The 18043-nt window shown below is 39.1% G+C and overlaps 2 protein-coding genes across 5 annotated transcripts in view; both read right to left on the bottom strand.

The window, feature by feature from the left end:
- Window positions 1-576: 576 nt before the first annotated feature.
- arfgap3 (ADP-ribosylation factor GTPase activating protein 3) lies at window positions 577-11743 on the bottom strand. The gene is made up of 16 exons (XM_079263401.1): window positions 11620-11743; window positions 10872-10990; window positions 9275-9347; window positions 9032-9163; window positions 8806-8886; window positions 6929-7022; window positions 6757-6816; window positions 6626-6672; window positions 6396-6547; window positions 6184-6315; window positions 5964-6089; window positions 4444-4596; window positions 4221-4347; window positions 3007-3094; window positions 2363-2487; window positions 577-2245 (listed from the first exon to the last, which is right to left on the bottom strand). The coding sequence occupies exons 1-16, from the start codon at window positions 11686-11688 to the stop codon at window positions 2228-2230; spliced, it is 1596 nt and encodes a 531-aa protein (XP_079119527.1). The 5' UTR covers window positions 11689-11743; the 3' UTR covers window positions 577-2227.
- Window positions 11744-12318: 575 nt separating this feature from the next.
- pacsin2 (protein kinase C and casein kinase substrate in neurons 2) overlaps window positions 12319-18043 on the bottom strand; it is an 18324-nt gene continuing 12599 nt past the window's right edge. For 2 of the 4 annotated variants that reach the window (XM_079263243.1, XM_079263245.1), the window contains 4 exons: window positions 17410-17540; window positions 15099-15233; window positions 13969-14150; window positions 12319-13886 (listed from right to left, as the gene is read on the bottom strand). In XM_079263243.1, coding sequence (XP_079119369.1) covers window positions 13774-13886; window positions 13969-14150; window positions 15099-15233; window positions 17410-17540 — 561 coding nt within the window. In that variant the 3' untranslated portion in view covers window positions 12319-13773. Of the gene's footprint in view, window positions 13887-13968; window positions 14151-14985; window positions 15234-17409; window positions 17541-18043 lie in introns of all 4 variants that reach the window. The other 2 variants (XM_079263244.1, XM_079263246.1) reach the window with 2 other exon arrangements.

The following is an 18043-nucleotide window of genomic DNA, read 5'->3' as shown; positions in this document are numbered from 1 at the left end:
CTAATAAGCTTGAGTAACACTAAAAATGTTCAAATCTACAGCTGTTAGTTGACTTTTTAATAATTAAAACCTTAAATGGATGTATATATTCTAAATTAAATCAAAATCTTACGCGAGTTTTAATATTTTTAAAACTTTCACAGAGCGTTGGCACTGTTCCGACAGTGCAGGAAGTACCGTAAACGCACCATCCAGCCACGTAGACGGCTGCCAGGATCTGCCTGAACTTCAGGCCACAATGGACTCATTTTGGCTTTAAAACAAGCAAAATGTCAATAAACACCTTATTATTTTAAGATATATTTAAGTTTCGGAATATTTTTGCCAGCTACAAACTTTTATATCTGTGAGTTTATTATTTCAGTTTGAAAAAAGTATAAACAATCCAAAGGAAAACTACTGGCCGGACGTTTAATCAAAATTTGATATTTTATTTGTAAAATTATCACTGGGGAAACACTAGAGCTTAGAAAGTTAGAGGAAATGTGCACATCGACATTAAGCAGCATAGACTCCTAATCTGGACAAATAATTTAGAGATGGATGTTTAGTTACAAGCCGTTTATTTGGCATGTTTGCAAAATTTTTCCATACATACTGAATGCAAAAATGGTCATAATCTAATTATCAGTAGCTTTGTATGAATGGCAATTCAAAGCCTAACATGACATTACCAAACAGCATCCGTCAGGGGATTCTATAAACTACTAAAGCCCATGCAAATTACACAAAACTGATGTACATTTAACAGCATCCTACAGCAGAAGACAGCGTAACAGAGACAGATAACACACAAACTGAACATGGACGCATGATTAACTTAGAGGAAAACATTAGAGTACTTCCAAGCAAAAGCTGCCATACGCAAATTATGTGCGAACAGGTAACAAAATGACTTAACAATGATGTCATTTAGGTGTGCTTTGGAGCTTTGGATGAAAGCAGTAAACAGAAGGATTTTGTCACTGTGGGATGAGCAACTCCTTCTTCTTCTACTTGTTTCCACTTAGTGTTATCCCTTGAAACGTGTCCAATCAGCTTTAGCTTAGTCTGGGCTGTAAAAACAACAATCCTTTAAATCTGAATAATGAATCTTGTCAAATTTGATGTAGCTGAAACCTTTCAAACATTGGCAGTATGCTACGGAAATAAAACAAACGAAAAGTGAGGTGCAGACTTTTATATTCGAGTGGAAATGAGACGAGAAACAAACATAAGGCCTCACAACATGATGAAATCATTGCCTTTAACAGTCTTCCATAACAACATGGTGAATTCTGCAAATTCACCACAGACTGTTAAATAAAGATTTCAACAAATATTTAAATGAAAGCATTAAAGGAACCTCCTCTATAGTAAAAACTGTCTCATTTTAAGTGCAACAAAGGTGCATTTAAGTTCATTTCAGAATGGTTAATGCATTTTTTCTCCCAATACAAAGCATATAGCATAACTCCTTCACTATAGTTCCAAAAGTAAAATAAAAAAAAAAAGGTATTAAACCACCTTTATATCATCTATTGAATCTGTAACCAACATGAAAAGCCAGGTTTTCATTTTAGTTTCATCTAAACTAAGCTAACCAAGTCACAGATATGAAAGTTTTCTCAATTGTTTTTTTCCTTCTTGTAAAATTTAACATTTGAATGCTACTTCAATGTCAAACTGTACACAACATAGTGAAGCTAATGAAGCCACCAAACATCGGTTCACGACGACAGAGTAAATATATTTGGTCCTGCCAAGGTCTCTTTTTTCAGCTTTTGGTCCAGTCTGTGAGGAGCAAACATAATTGCACTTTGTGGATGGAAAGGACACTTAAAACCGGTGTGAATGTGAACAAGAAACAGCCTGAAACACAAAGGTGTGTCTGTGATGGGTATGGTATCCAGTTACAGGATTGTCAACAAATAAACTAAAAAAAGGAACTAAAATTCCTTCATAAACACCAGAAAGCATCTGCTACATAGTTTTTCTAAATATCTATTCCCCAAACTTCCTTAGAGCCTGAATGCAAACTAATTACACTTCAAGTCTGGACTTTACGCAGAAACCTCGCATCAAGGTGTCTGCAGAAAAACTCATCCCCACTGAAAATAGATTGATTTACCCGCCATCTTTAATAAACAGATACATTTTGATGTATTTTTGAGTATTGATCTTTCTTCGTCGGTGTTTCCCTTGGTGAGAGTCCGTAACTCACTGGAAATGACATCAATACCGCCACTCAGGAACCGTAGTGATCCTGAAATGAATTAAAAACAGATGCATCTTATAAGAACCTGTAGTCAAGACCATTTACATATTCAGGATGTTGATTTATAAGCCATTTAAAGGTGCATTAATGGTGTATTGGACCAACCTGAATTGAGTTAACTACACCACTTGCCATTCCAGACAGCCTCCCTGCGACTGAGCGGACTCCCAGCTTAAGCTGTGACATGTCAGGAGCGCTGGGCAGCATGTTGGTCAGACGGTATGAGCCCCCTGCACACGGGAAGACAACCGTCAGACAGATGGTTACGTGCAGCAGGGCTGTTAAATCCAACCTTCATGAAGGATCTCAAATATTTGGTTAATAATATTTGTTTATGCTCATAAAGGCGGAAAAGTTATGCATATAAACCAGCCATATGAATCAATCAGGGTTTGATCAGGGATATTAAATTTAGGCCTACGAGGGCTGCAGTCCTGCAGAGTTTCACTGGTTCCCTCCTCCAACAAACCTGACTCAAATTACATGGACCCAACAGCCGACAAAGTTCTGCACAATGACATGTTAATCGGAGTCAGGTGTGTTTGACAACCTGCAGGACTGTAGCCGTCAGGGGACCAAAGCGAATCGCCCTGCTTTAGCCCTGCTTCTTGATGAGTGACTTCCAGGAACATCCAACATGCAGGGCAGGGAGTCCCATGGACCAGGATGGAGATATAAACAAATCAGACGAGCCAAACTACATGCTTGGTTGTGTTTTAGAAAGGCAGCATGAAGCTGCTGTGTCCTACCAGTCTGTTTCTTCGGATCATCAAACAGGTCTGCTGAGCTTATTGCTGCACTCCCAGCAAGTCTCTCCAGTCGAGTTTTGGCTTCATACTAAGGACCATAAATCAAAAAAGTTCAACCATACCTGCAAACATTTTTATTAAATTGTTAAAAAAAAACAAAAAAAAACACAAGAAAAATGATTTAAAAAATTCCGTACTGGTGCATCTTTGTCACGGTAACAAATTTTGCCATGCGATTAATTGCCTCAGAAATTATTGCGATAGACGATAATATTGCGTGAAGCAATTATTGTTTTCATTTTGAGACCATTTTCAACTAAAATAACAACAATGCCATAATAATGCTAGTATGTCCTTTCAAAGATCAACATACTTCATCTCTAAAGAACCTTTAGCTGGATGTGGAGACTAGTTTATGTTCATCCAGTCCCCAGTCTGCTAAAACAGATCAGGATTTCTCCTGCGGTTTTGGCAACGTGGTGATCTGGAACATATTTTCTCTAAACATCATGTAACAGTGTTACATTGTGTATGGTTAAGCTCATATAAGGAGACATGTTTGTACTTGACAGAATGTAAAAAGGTAAAACTGAATGTCTTTGATCGCCTTCAGTATGTCATTTTTCATGTCATTGTAAAGTTGTGAAGTTGAATGTTCATCCAGGCGATTCATACTGGCTGTGAAATGTTTGCAACATTTTTCAAAATGTCATCTTTTTAACAATATGAAAGGGCAACATCACTTTACCCACCTGAGTGCACGCCATGTTGCACTGTCCTGGTTGTATTTATCTGTCGGTTAAAAACCAAAGTGATCGAACTGTCGGGAAGATGAGCTAGCCTGTTTGTTAAGATCTTTTTTCACAGCTGGGAAAACTGAAGTGTTTTAAGTGCAAATGGAAGCTTGTTGTGTTGCTGTGTTTAGCTATTATTGTCTTAAAACAAATGTGACACGAGAAAAGAAAGACAAATGAAAACTTTTGTGTCCGGCAAAATTATTGCGCACAATTTTTCTTATTGTGCGATTAATCGATTTATTGCTTACTACTATTGTTGTAATTCAGGAGTTCGTGTGTTTATGAAGGTGAAATAAAACACTGAACCATTAGAATAAAACTCCACTGTACATCAGTTAACTCTGATAACATAATCATACAAAGTTTAAGACGCTGTGTGGAATATAATTATGTGTTTTGTGTATTGTGGCTGCATACCTCAGTGTCGTCTTGTTTTCCAAAGTACATGTCCGATGAGATGGCTTTGACATCATTGCCAAACTTTTTCCGAGCTTCTCCTGAATCGGAGACTGGTACAGGTTCAGCTTTCCTCCTGGCTACAGACCTAGAACAAGATTAAAAGGTCAAACAGAACCTGCACTTTGACGGCAAATGCCTCTCCGATAAAGGACAAACAGCTGAGAAGCTGACAGCACTCCACCTGTCATCAAGTGAGGATGTGGTGGAAGACAGAAAGAAGTCTGGCTCTGGTTTCTTGCTCTCCCTCATCCAGCCTCCTCCATCACCTCTATCGCCCCACCGCATAGAGAAACTATCCGAGGGGTTTGTTTGATCCTCAAACTGTGAGAGGAACCTGAGGGGAGAAGCAGCTCAGAGTTAAATCAAGTTTTCTCTAAACACAGCAAGCTAATGTTCCCTCCCTCCACACCAGAGCTTTGCTGCTGCTTCAGGCCGTCTCTGTCTTCTAGCAGCTTTTCATAACAGCTAGCTGTCACCTAAACGACAGCAGATATCCCACCATATGGCTTTACAGGACAAAGTGAGGCGTCTTCCAGATGGAGATACTGGACACAAACGTCGACAGTGAAGCAGCTCGTCCCCATCCTCACTTTGATTGTGGTTTTTAAATAAAAAGTTTCAGTTTTGCCACTAAAATAACGATGAAAGCTGACGCTACACCAACCGTTTATCTGGGAGACATCATGAATAACCGAGGGCATGTCAGGAAGTTCACCCACTTTACTCATATCAGATTTTTCCGTTTGCATAGCCTGCTGTTAAAAACTAACAATTCAAGGTAGTAATTTAAAATATCTTAAAAGTACAAGATTTACCAATAACTACAAGTATTTTAGAAGAAGTTTGTAAAGTCGAACCACTACGTAATCTTTTAAATGTGTTTTTTTCTGTTTGAAAATGTTCCTAAAAACTTCTAGCAGAAAAAAAAAAAAAAAAAAAAAAAAAAAGAGACTCACACCATTATGTCTGGCAACATTAGCACACACACACTCTTACCTAATCACAAATACAGCCAGTGGCAGGTCTGAGTTGGAAACTGTGGTCAGGTTTCCTTCTGGTATACATTTGTAGTTAAAATTGTTTTACGAATCTTGACAACTTCCTAAGTTTCCTTAACGAGATTCAAGAGCAGAGGGGCCGAAGTCCGGTCCGAGAGATGCATCGTCCCACAACTTTTAGATGCAGATATGCACACCTGAATCACATGGCTGAATTCCCTCCACATGTCATTCAGCTCTGCATAGGCCTGGTAACCAGACAGTCTGTGGATCCCAGTGTGTTGGAGAAGGATGCAAATAAAAGTTGTAGGATTGTAGCTCTTGAGGGGGCAGACTTGGGCAGCCGTGTTGAAGAGGTTTGAGTCCCACCAACAAAGTGAACCACTATGGGCCCCTAAGCAAGGCCTTTTAGCCTACCAAACTGTTCTCAGAGCATTGAAACACGGCAGCCCACTGCTCTTTAGTAGATCTAGATGTTGGGTAAAATGTCGAACCAAATTTACTGTTTTAGGATTAATAAAGAGAAAATTATTATTATTATTATTATTATTATTATATGAGTCAAATCTTCATTGAAATGTGTGAAGGGTTTAGATTGCAGTTCAGAACTGAAGTAGAGCAAGCGGAGCGGCAATTACTGATTAAAAAACAGCAATAAACAAAAAGAATTAACACTAGAAGTATACATTTTAAAAAATCTGACTTTGAGTTAAAGGATCCTTCATCCTCATCTTCATCAGTAAATCGGCGTCCTTTGGTAGTTTTGGCTCCGAGTGGACTCTCCTGCTGGATGATGTGCATGTCTGACGTCACAGAGTGAGAAACTCCACTACAGAAAGGGGTTAGAAAATTTTAAAAAGCCTCAATAAGAAAGAAAGTAAGAAATAAGAAGTGTTTTTGCTTCAGGATTGGACTCATCCTACCTCCTGATGCCCAGACCCATGCCCAGCCTCTCCGCCTGCTCCTTCTTCTTCCCCTCTAATCCCTTCAACTTCTGCTCCTCAATTTTTCTCTTCTGTTCGAGATCTTTATATGCCAGTCGCATAGATGGCGCGCTGGGGAGAAGGAGAAAACAAGCTGAAAACCGACAACACAGGAAAAAATTAGACACTAAAATGAACGGACGTGAACTCACATCGACTCGTCGGGCGTGACGTTCTTCTTGGTAGCAGCAGAGCTCTCTTCTTTCTCTCTCAGTTTGTCAGCGGCCTGAGCCGCCTTCTCCAGCTCGGAGAAACTCCGACCGCTTACCTTCTGAGCACCCAGACCACCCTTCTTAGACGCCAACTACAAACAGAAACGCCTTCCTTCATCTGATTCCATACAGACGATTAAAATGACTGTTATCCAAGCGCGGAAACGTACCGTTTTCTTTGGACCGGCTGGCTTCTTTTTAAGAAGAGAAGACGGCTCTATATGAGGTAAAAAACACACAGATACAGGTAAGTTTGAATGTGGTGAATAAAAGTATAACCAGCTTAGTAAAACAAACCAACCTGGGTTAGCTTTTGGAGAAACACTCAACACCTCCACACTGGGACCCTCTTCTAAATTCCCTAAATAACAACAACAAAAGTGGATGTTTATTTCCTGAAGCACAAAACTACTTCAGGATAAAACTGGAGTTAGTTTTGTTCTGCTGAATTATTTATCAGAAATACTAGATACCATTTCTGTCTTCGTCTTTTTCCAGGGTTACAGGCTTCTCTGATGTGGAGCAGCTGAGACTCATTTTGGCCAGATTAAGATTTTCTGGGACAGCCTGGACAAAAAAAAAGACAAACAGAGGTCACGGTTCCCGTGGAGACACAAAGACAATATTGCAAAAGCATACGCTGCTGTTTAATATCATCTAATCATCACTCGGAACTTTAATTAAAAATTGCATCAAACTGTAATAATTTAACTTGCTTTTCCTAAAAAAAAGTATTTTCTTTCACAAGTCATCAAAAATGTCTTTAAAATACTGTTGTGTGCTTGTATTAGTTTATAATAAAATGTTCATTGTAAGAAGACAGTTGACTCTTAGATGTATTACAACTTCTCAAGACCAGAGTATTTTCCACCACAATCCCAAAACATCTGTGCAAGTCCTGCTTTAGATGTTCCCTCAAAAGTAACCATGAGAAATCAGTGCCTAGATACGTTCACACTGCCAGTCTTAAAGATCAGGTCAGATTGGTTTTGCTGAGATTTTGTGGATTTTGTGGTGTTGGGTTATACCAGTGGTGCCCAGGTCCGGTCCTCGAGATCTAATATCCTTTAACGTTTAGATGCTGCCCTTCTCCAACACGCCTGAATCAAATGGATAACTTGTTATGAGACCTCTGCAGAGCTGAATGACATACAGATGAGGGAATTCAGTCCTTTGAGGCATGTTGGAGAAGGGATGCATCTAAAAGTTGCAGAATGGCAGATCTCAGATCCCAGACTTTGGCACAACTCCATCAGACTAAAGTATGAATACTGTATGGCTCTGAAATAAGCCAAATGCACAGAGGACGATGTAACGTCACATGTATCACGCTGTGTTTACACCTCCTCCGGCACAGAACTGTGACCTCTGCCTCATTCCAGTGACGTAAAAGTCACATGAAATTCACCATGTAGCTTTGGAAAATATTAGATATGAATCCATTTTAGTCTGATTTAAAAAAGAAAAAACAAAATCATTAAAAGATGAAATATGGGTGGAAAAGATCAGATTCAGGCTGCCAAATGGGATTTTTACACAGACAGCAACAGCTCTGTGGCCTTCCTGAATTCATCTGGAAACTTCAGGTTTGTCAGTCTGTCATGTACTTGAGCCACTTAGTTTGCAGTGTGAACGGAGCCTTGGTTACAGGTTAAGGCCGATGAATGACATCATATTTCAGCCTATAAAAATTGTCAGTAACAAATGAATGAATCAAAACGAAAACTGAATCATCACATGTAAAACAACCCTGCGAACAAAAATATTTGTACATCGATTGATCCATCCATTTTCTGCCTGCCATTTTCTCAGACTTCCCTCTGCCCAGTCATACAACCAGGTTGTCCTGTTTCCAAGGTGTTCCCAGCCCACTCGAGAGATATAATCCCTCCAGTTTGTGTTAGGTCTTCCCTGGGGTCGCCTCCCAGAGGGACGCACCCGAAACATCTCACCAGGGGGGCATCCAGGGGGAATCCTAATATAATCTATTACCTCATCTTGTTAAATGTGTGAAAAACATAAGTATAGGTTGTAACTGGTGGTAATTTTTCAGTCTTTGTGGCACATTTATCAATAACACATTTAATCTTGTTTGATCGTGGCTGTTTTAAAGTTACTCTTCCTCCTGTCACCACAAGTTCAGCCCTGCACTGAAGAGATGCACTCTTCCTTCACCGTTTGCCATAACATCTAGCCTGCTCACTGATCCCTTGTAGCAGAACCCACTGATAGCTTAGAGCTTTTTAAATTCCTTATATCTTCATTGCAATCTTGCAAAGCTCACTGCACCACAAGGCAGGAGGCACAGAGCACCTAAAAAACAGAAAAGTCTTACCCCACTGTGACATACCTGTGAATGTAGATTGAAGAAATCCACCTGTTTGTCAGCTGGCGATGTTGGAGAGAGAGGACCCTGGCTGTCGAGCCACAGCTGCAAAGAAGAGCAGTGTTGTAATGAGCTGAATGTTTCTAGATGTAAGAAATCATGATAAGCAAAGGAGTACAAGACAGGAAGCCTGAGTTTGATTCATTTAATCTCTAAGCAACAGCGTTTCCTCACTATGAAGAGGCATTACCTCAGTGCCATGACTTCTAGTAGCTTGTGTGGCTGAAGTCTTTATCTTCTCCCTGTAAAGCTGAGCAGCCCGGCTGTTATACTTGGCATTAGCAGCGCTGGCCGTGCACCCGTGTTGATTGAAAAATGCAATCTGTCAGATTGGTAACAGACACAGAAGAAGGAACAGGAATGATAAAGTTTAATCGTTTCTGTCATAAAGCTGGGATTAAACTGTGACCGTAAATTGCCGTCAGCAACTCACCGCACTGGCGTTGCCTCCCACTTGCATACACCTTAACTGGAACCATGACCAGTTAAAATCCAGCTCGGTCGACCTGTGTAACAGATAAGACTTTTTTTATCATATAAATTGACACCTCAATTAAAAAACACAACTCACAAAGACCCTAACTTGTGGAACTATATATATATATATTTTTTTTTTTTTACAAATACTTGTGAGGACATGTTTTATGCTTTAGCAAAGCCTTAGTTTTCTGTTTCTGAGTAGAGAAAGTAAAACGGTCTCTGTCTTTGCAGTGGTGGCTCCGAAACTGTGGAACACGCTGCCTCTAACCATGACAGTCTGTTCAATTCTAAATCTAGGCTAAAAACACACGTTTGCTTTGGCCTATGACTGATTATGATCACAGCATTGGACTTTTTATGTGTGTTTGTATTTTTGTCCTTGTATTTTAGTGTTTTTTTTGTTTGCTTGTTTTTTTAAATTGTTTTTACTGTTATTTTTTTACTTTTTCTATTTTTATTGATCATGTAAAACACTTTGGATGCTGCTGCTGTTTAAATGTGCTATAGAAATAATATCAATATTGACATTAATCTCTATTAAATCCACCCATATCGGTTGGAGCATAAGTACAAATGAAAACATCTTGTTTGTATTTTTGTATTTTAACTTTCACTTTGGATGCTATCACTGTTTAAATGTGCTATAGAAATTAATCTCTATTAAATCAACCCATATCGGTTAGAACATAAGTAGAAAAGAAAACAGGCTCATATATGTTGACAAGTCAAATTAAAGTCTATGGGGCTAATATTTATTTATTATTTTTTCACAACATTAGCACCAAAAGGAAATTTGCATTTGATTCATCATTTCTCCTCCTTAATTTGTCTTAAAGGGGATTGTGGCACATTGTTTGGTTGGTGCACACACTACCTACATCCTTTAGCTGTGTCACTCATTCCACAGAGTTATAAACATGACAAATCAGGCTTTCCAACAATGTTTAACACAAAGCCAATTGCTAACAATAAAGGAGAAAAGTAATCAACTACCTCTGCACTGGCTTCCAGTTAGTTTTAGGACCCAGTACAAGATTTTATTGATTGTTTTTAAAGCCTTAAATGGTTTGGCTCCCTCGTATCTGTCAGAGTTGTTACATTAACATGCTCCGGCCAGGTCCACTTCTAAAATATTACTTCAGGTCCCAATGGCCAGATTAAAATCCAGGGGTGATAGAGCCTTTTCTGTTGCTGCTCCTAAGATATGGAATAGCCTTCCCCTTCACATCAGAGCTGCTCAATCGGTCTCTGAAGTCTGTCCTTAAAACCCACTTCTTTGTGCTGGTATTTGGTCATACCTAAGCTTTTTCTTGTGTTTTTTTTTTTTCCACTTTTATTTTATATGTTTGTTTTGTGTCCAGAGTTTGTTTATTTTTTTTAATGTGCTGTGTTTCATTTTAAATTGTGAAGTGTTGTTGTTTTATTGTTCAGCACATTGGGCAGCTGCTGCTGTAGAAATGTGCTATATAAATAAGCTTGAACTTGAACTAGACACAAATGTTCTAAATTTTTGTGCAGAGTTTCTATTTTTTAGTTACATCATGCTTTACCTAATAAAGGACAGGTGGACACCCAGGGACCTGTGAGTCCCAGAACAGTCTATGCAGAGGAACACACCATAGGTGATGCTGGCCCAGCTGGGGTTTTTCGCTGCGCAGTCAAAGCAAACCTTAAAGATCAGAGAGCAAAAGAGGACACAGAAAATGAACATGCATGAGGGAACTCATATTAAAACCTTATACTTCAACTCTCTTCCATTACAAATCAATAAAAGATGCGTGCAACCCAACACTCAGTCACTTTAAACTGAGATCATGAGTCTGAAGTACATGATAACAAGACGATTAGCTAGTTGTGCTCCAGCTGGCTGAAACAGCTGCTTGCATTTCGCAACAACCAACGCAACACCAGGCTGTAAAATGTTCCTTATCATTAAAGATGTCTGCACCTACGTGATCAATTACCTACTGTGGACTAAAGACATGAAAAGCTTAAGCAAACACGACTGATGCAAACAGTCTAAATCCAGCAAGCTAGGCTGATCATGGCTAACATCTGTTTGACACCATTTAGTTTTATAAGAGTTTAATATCAAGCAAATGTTACTGGAGAACAGTTAACGTGCCCCTGTAATATATTTAATTAAATCAAACTTACCGTCTACATAACAAATAGCTGATAATTGTTAAATGAAAGCGGTAAACTGAAGCCAGTTGTTGCGTTTAACACGGTGCGACGTGTCAGACACAGGATTCTGTTGACTTCCTTATTAAAGACTCTCCATCGTAAAAATCTCACCTTATTCGTAGGAATGGAGCGAAGTCGCTTGAAAATGGCAGAAATGTCCTGTCTGTTGGGTTCCGCCATCGTTTTACCTCCTGGTGGTAAAAAAAAAAACCTGTCAGGTGGTTATAGGAATGGCACCAAGAGAGAGAGAAAAAAGAAAAGCTCCGTGTTTTTCCGTATAACAACTGACTGCGACACGTCAGTAACAGAAAATCATTCTCGGGCTCTGATTGGCCGAAAAGAGCCCGTGGGTTTGTTGTTGTAATGAAGACTTCTGGGTAATGTAGTTTAGCGTGGAAGACAAATCCATTAATAAATATGAATACATTCACACATTTTTCGTTTTTTTCAAATCAAAATTATCAATCGTTTTTTTTTTATTTGACTATTTCATCTTTTTGTTGTAAATCCACTTTTGATACATTATTTGACCTACATTTATTCCAACGTTTTCTAATTCTAAAAATTAAAAGAATGGATCTAATGTGCATGATTTTGTAATAAAATGATTTCAACATACATTAAACTAACCAAAAATGTTAAAAACATGTTTAAAAAAAAAAAACTGAGAAGAAAAAAAAAACAAACATGTTTTTTAAGTAATGCAGGAGATATTTTAAACTGCTAATTCAAACTAAATTTTGAATTAAAATCTTAGCAACACAAGAACCACCCATACTCATTACAAAGCCAAAGTCTTTTGTCTAATAAATCAATTTATTTATGTTGTGACAACATTTACTTTTTAATGTGCAAGTACAGCTGCTACTGCCTGTTGACAGCAGCATGCCCTGAAAACATGGCAAAATGTCTTTGTGACAAATATGGAATCCATACATTTTATATCTACAGAAACACAAGCAGACAAAATACTTGATCAAGAAGGTGTGTTTAGGGTTGTGAAAAAGAAGTATTACTTTAGCTTTTAAGAGAAAATTACCAACTATTCACATAGAATTGGCTGATTAAATTGATGCAAATGGCCCTCTATAAAGGGGAAAATCATATTTACAATTCCAACCACATGGACAGATGCAAATATTTGCCATAAAACATTCAGTTAATCTATAAACTGATTTTCAGTCACAGTATTTTAAACAAAAGTGGAACGCAAGCACATGTGGCTTCATAAATTAACAATTATCACCTGCACTTTAAGTTATTGTGATGGTTAATTTGTTCTAATATGACATTAGGCATTTTACATGGATGCATGTATGCAACACCACGCTTTGCCTGTGCTTTATTGCTAAAACTTGCAATATGGTTTTAAAAAACAAAACACTAAAACAAGTCTCTCATAGGTCAGAGAAGTGAAAGAACTAAAAACATGAAGATTCAAGTGAGTTGAACAGTTTTGAAAAACATTCAGTGTTGTTTGAAAGGAAACCATCAAATGCTGAAGTCTACAATCTATCAAAGTGGCAGTAGGTCAGTGGTTGCCAATAGCTAATGTCAGTAAACGTGAACCATCAATAGGTGAAAAAAAATTACAATCAGTGAGTATACATTCATCTGCAACGAATTGAACCCTATTCATGAGTGAAGATGACGCTCTAATGATGTTTATCATCCCTTTAATTAACCAGAACAGAAACAACCTGAAGGGGATGATCAAAACCCTGAAAAGGAAAGGCAAAATAATGTAAGCACTACTTTAAGCCCTACCATAGACTTAATTTGGAGGAAAAAAAAAATCCTGACTGGACTGGATCCTACAACATGTTCATCTTGCTTCATGAATTAAAAGTGGCTTACATATAAAGGCTGCGTATAACATTGCAAGACAAGCGCTCAGTAGGTCATCCCAGTGTTTTCATTTAACGATATACAAGTTCACACAGACATTTCATTGAGTCTCATCTAATATATATTTGAATAGCTTTTTCTGTAACAGCATAAATGGGATTTTAAGTAACATTAACACAAACAGCAACTGTTCTGTGATCTTCCTGAAGTTGTCTGGAAACTTGTGGTTTTGTCAGTCTGTAGGAAGCAACAGTATCTGGTGAGTTTCTTTTGTAATCTGAGAAAAAAAGACAAACAAGCCGCCTCCTCCGATCCATTCTTCACAAACGGGGAGTTTAAATCCGGCTCGACCTTCTGTTTCCATCTGATTTGTCAAGTCTCAACAACACTCTCTTCACATGCATAACATAAAATTCATTACTGGATGTCCTCTACATAATTAGCAGGATAGAGGCCAGTTTGTCCATCTTTGAGCCGGCCTTTGCACCAACCCTGATCATCTTCTTCCCCAATTTTGGTAAATTCATCCCCTGGAAAAGGAAGAAAAAAAAAAGACAAATATTGTTATTCTGTCAATATTTCTTGTCTGTGGACGTTATTCCAGATACACACCTGCCTTGAAGCTCAGCTCATCCTGCTCCTGTCCCTCATAGTCATAGAGGGCTCTGACAGGCACAGATATAACCGAAGAGGCCGGCTCGTCTTCAAATGGATTTCCTTCGCCGTTGGCAGAGAAAGGGTTACCAGCTGTGTCCTCATCTGACCAGTCTGGAGTCTTTTCCATGCTTTTGGCACTGCACAGACAGACAAAACACCCACTTAGTATAAAGTAACACATTTGTTCTAGGGCTTTGTGTGTTGAGGAAAACTTGTCGTGCCAGGTGTAGGAGTTTAAAGTTAGAAAAGTGAGAAATAAAACACCGCCACATAAAATTCTTTCAAACCACACAAAAGCAAAAACATCTCAAAGTCCAAACACAGCTTTGGGATTTATCCCGAACACATTATCTGTTGGTTTCTCTGCAAAAACAGTGGAAAACATGCTAATGTTTGGACTGATGCTACAAGCCAAATATTCATGCTACTTCAAGAACAAAAGCTAACAGAAAGTGCACACGATGCTGAGAAGGCAAGACAAAAAAAAAGGTTAAAAAAAGAGAGCAACATAAAACCAAGCAAGACAAATCATCTTTGTAAATGCATGATTGGAGGTTTAACTCAGACGGCCAGCAGAGGGAGCCACCTAAACAACGACAACTTGGCTCAGAGTGGAAAAACAAATGATTTACAGTCAGATCATTTCACAGTTTTAAAAAATATATACTTTTGGCTTATTGGATCTATTCTTTTTATGTTTTGTTGTTGTTTTCAGTCAATTATAAGCAAAACAAATCAATGGTGTGCTGAGATTCAGATCTGACTGTAGGACAGAAACATACTGGATTTCCCACGGCAGACATGCGCCTCCATACGCATGACACTTAATGTTCTGTAGGACATGAAACTGTTCAGAGTGAAGAACAGACACACTGGGTTTGTGTGCAATGCCATTCAGAGACCATGCAGAGCAGCAACAACAACCTGCCACCTGAGGAAGAACAGACACGAAGAAGACGGGAGAGACGTAACTAAGGGAAACGAATACAAGAGACGTGGCACAAAGGGCGATCCATGGAGCAAAGACAGAAATGGAAAGGCAAGGAGCCTGCAGGTGGGTGGAGGGTTTTCTCCTGTTCACCAACGTTTTCATTTCCTCCTTATTCACAGAGTTGTGGTTGACTGTGGTTTGCTGCTCCTCGGCCACCTCCTCCTCCTCCTCCTCATCGTCTTCAAATGGGTTTGAGCCCACTGGTGCTGTTTTAGTGGGCACAGTCAGGCTGACAACATGGAACACAGTGAGAGATGGGTTGTTGACATGTACAAAGACATTAACACATAAGGAGACCACCTGGGGTTTTCAACACGGGATGAAGGATGTCAGCTTTTCTTAACAGAAATGTTGCTAGTTCTCGTTCTGCTTGAAACCTGCTGATTATTAGGTTTAAAAAAGTGTCCCCAGACAAATCTAGTAATTTCTTTGGATCAACCCTAGCTACTTTCTGTAGGACAGCCTCTCCAGTTGCGATGCAATAATCATAACCGTTTGGAGCATGTCCGTATGGAAAAGAAAATGGGGAATAAAAGATAAATTCACATGGATAGTAAAGAAACAATGGTCTCTCAGACAGCTACAGGTGCCATCCGATGGCAGGAAATCAAATTAAATCCCCTGTCGAAAAGTTAAACCTCCTTTCTTCAAATATTACTTACCCAACAGAAATTACAGTGTTTTAGGAAAACAAATGACCCAGTAATTATCAGTGGTAAGTGGCATCAACATGCAATAACATTCAATCCAACAAAGCACACTAAAGGTGCTTAGCATTTTTGTAACTCATAATTAACACAGCTTTACAACATCAAGACGACACACCCTGAGCAACATTTAATTGTCAGCTTTACGTTATTTAGGTGAAAATCCCTCTGAAGAAATCGCATAAGAACAACTTCACTCTAGAGTTTACGTGTTACAGAACCATACAAATCTCACCCATATCAGAACAAACACTGGGTTTCTACTCTCTGCTTACAGAACTGATGAACTGTGCACAGCAGCAGCCGTCGGCACGCTCTGGAGTGTGAAGCAGTGAAACGTGAACGCCTTTGTTTGAACAACCCCGTCATGCTCTGAAAGGTGAGCTTGTGGCGTTATTACACCAAACACAGCTCCAATAGGAATCTGGCATGAAGTTAGTTTTGGATGGCTGAAACAACAAACAAATTTGACCTTTAAATTGTGAATCTAAATATCCAAAGAGCTTAATTGATACTTATTCTAGAGGGCTTTAAACTATGTTCATTCAATCTTCCAACTTGAAAAGAGAGAGAAAAAAAAAAGTAAATGCTGATTTATAGATGCGAGCAAGACTATTTAGGCTTAACACATTAACGCACAGCTACACAAAGAATAACCTGAAGTAGATAAAAATAATACCAATAAAACTTTATACCTCCCATTTGCCCATCAATACACTGAAACACCAGAAAAACAAACGCTGATAGGGGGAGGGGAGTCTGTCTGTCCCACCATCATAAAACTTTCACCAGTTCAGAGGTCTAATGATTTCCATGCCGAGCATTCCTTTTGTTGACTCCTCTACACACTCCTCAAGCACTGCTGTGATTACTGAACACACACCACCTCCTTCAGAAGTTATTAGAAGCAGACAGCAGGTGTTTGTTCATTCATTTAAAAAAAGAATCTACAAACTACAAGGAATGCAGATAGTTAAGGCTGAGACAAACCCCATGAAGTCACACACCTGTTTATTACCATTTCACTGTGCTTTTTATCTTAATTAGCCTCCTGTTGTCGTTTAGATCAACATTTATTGTTCTGTTGCCACAACACTGCAGCTACATTTCTTTCCGAGCAAAACGATACTTTTATTGTATCAGGTTGAAGATTACATCAAGCAGCTCTAAGCCTTTATAAGAGTTTAATATAATCTTGATTAGATCATTACTGTTATTGGAAATGTGTGTATTAAGCAGATTTTCAACAGAACGCGAGTTAATAATCTTAAATTCATTTGAAAACTGCTTCTCCTGCAGGTGTTGGACTTGAGCAACACTTATCTCCCGTCTCTGAACTTTCCACTACCGGCGCTGATGCTCATGGAGCTTTCTGTGTGAGAAAATTTTCCACATTACTCTCTGGCTTGCTTTCAGTTAACTACCAGCAGACTTCTGTCTTCCCAGGAAGACTTTTTCCACAACACGCTGACAAAATGTTTTCTGTTGCCATGGCAACGGCCGTGTTACTACACGTCAGTTTTTGACCTTTTCCTAAATGACGTTTTACGGAGGAGGATGGCATGTGTAAAGCCCTGAATCGTCTCTGGAGTGGAGAGTTTGGATTTACAAGAGCGTGCGATTTAAAAAAAGATGCTCAGTTCTGTAAGCATTTATGATGGACAGACAAATACAAGTTGTGAGTGATCAGATGTGTACCTGTTGGTGGTTTTGGTGGGCTGGACAGGCTGGTCTGACCCAGTCTGACTGATGCCGGTCAGCGTAACACCCTCTGGTGGTTTCTTCTTTTCTCGCCTGCTCAAGGTTCGGTTCAGGTCTATGGACCAATCCTGATAGAAACATGGACATACACACTCCAGTCAAACTCTGAACTTGGGTCTGGGCTGTACTTTGTCAGCTGAAAGGTCGATTTTGTTTCCAAACATGCCTTCAAGCCAAAAGAGGGTGAACATCTCACAGACATGAGCACAGCAGTACAAACACTTCAACCAAGTCCAGGAAACATCAGTGAAACATTTCACAGGTCGCGACACTGACTGGATCTCAAGACTGTGCATGCATGTGTGTGTACAGGCAGCAGAAGCCGGATAAAATGATAGCTAAACCCCACAGTATCCATCACCTCATAAGAAACACCACCAAGAGATTTGTCCACAACCACAGGCTTAGAAATAGGAACAACAGAAGTTCGATCCAAATATCACATCTCCATCAGTAGAGCACCATTTTTGTTTCTGGAAATACTTATAAATACATAAATGAGATCTGATAATTATACAGATAAGTCACACTGCCAGGTTTTTTTTATTACCTACAGCTGACACATTGTGTA

Source organism: Telmatherina bonti (assembly GCF_933228915.1).
Source record: "Telmatherina bonti genome assembly, chromosome: 23".
Taxonomy (NCBI): Eukaryota; Metazoa; Chordata; class Actinopteri; order Atheriniformes; family Telmatherinidae; genus Telmatherina; species Telmatherina bonti.
This window is presented reverse-complemented; position numbering and strand designations above follow the sequence as displayed.

What these genes read in the sequence shown, in the direction of transcription:
- arfgap3 (XM_079263401.1), bottom strand. Translation starts at nt 11,688, where the DNA reads ATGGCGGAACCCAACAGACAGGACATTTCTGCCATTTTCAAGCGACTT. An exon ending in TGGGAGGCAACGCCAGTGCG is followed by an intron (nt 9,164 to 9,274) that starts GTGAGTTGCTGA and finishes CCAATCTGACAG; the next exon opens with ATTGCATTTTTCAATCAACA. An exon ending in GAAGGATCCTTTAACTCAAA is followed by an intron (nt 4,597 to 5,963) that starts GTCAGATTTTTT and finishes TTCTCCCCTCAG; the next exon opens with GTTCCTCTCACAGTTTGAGG.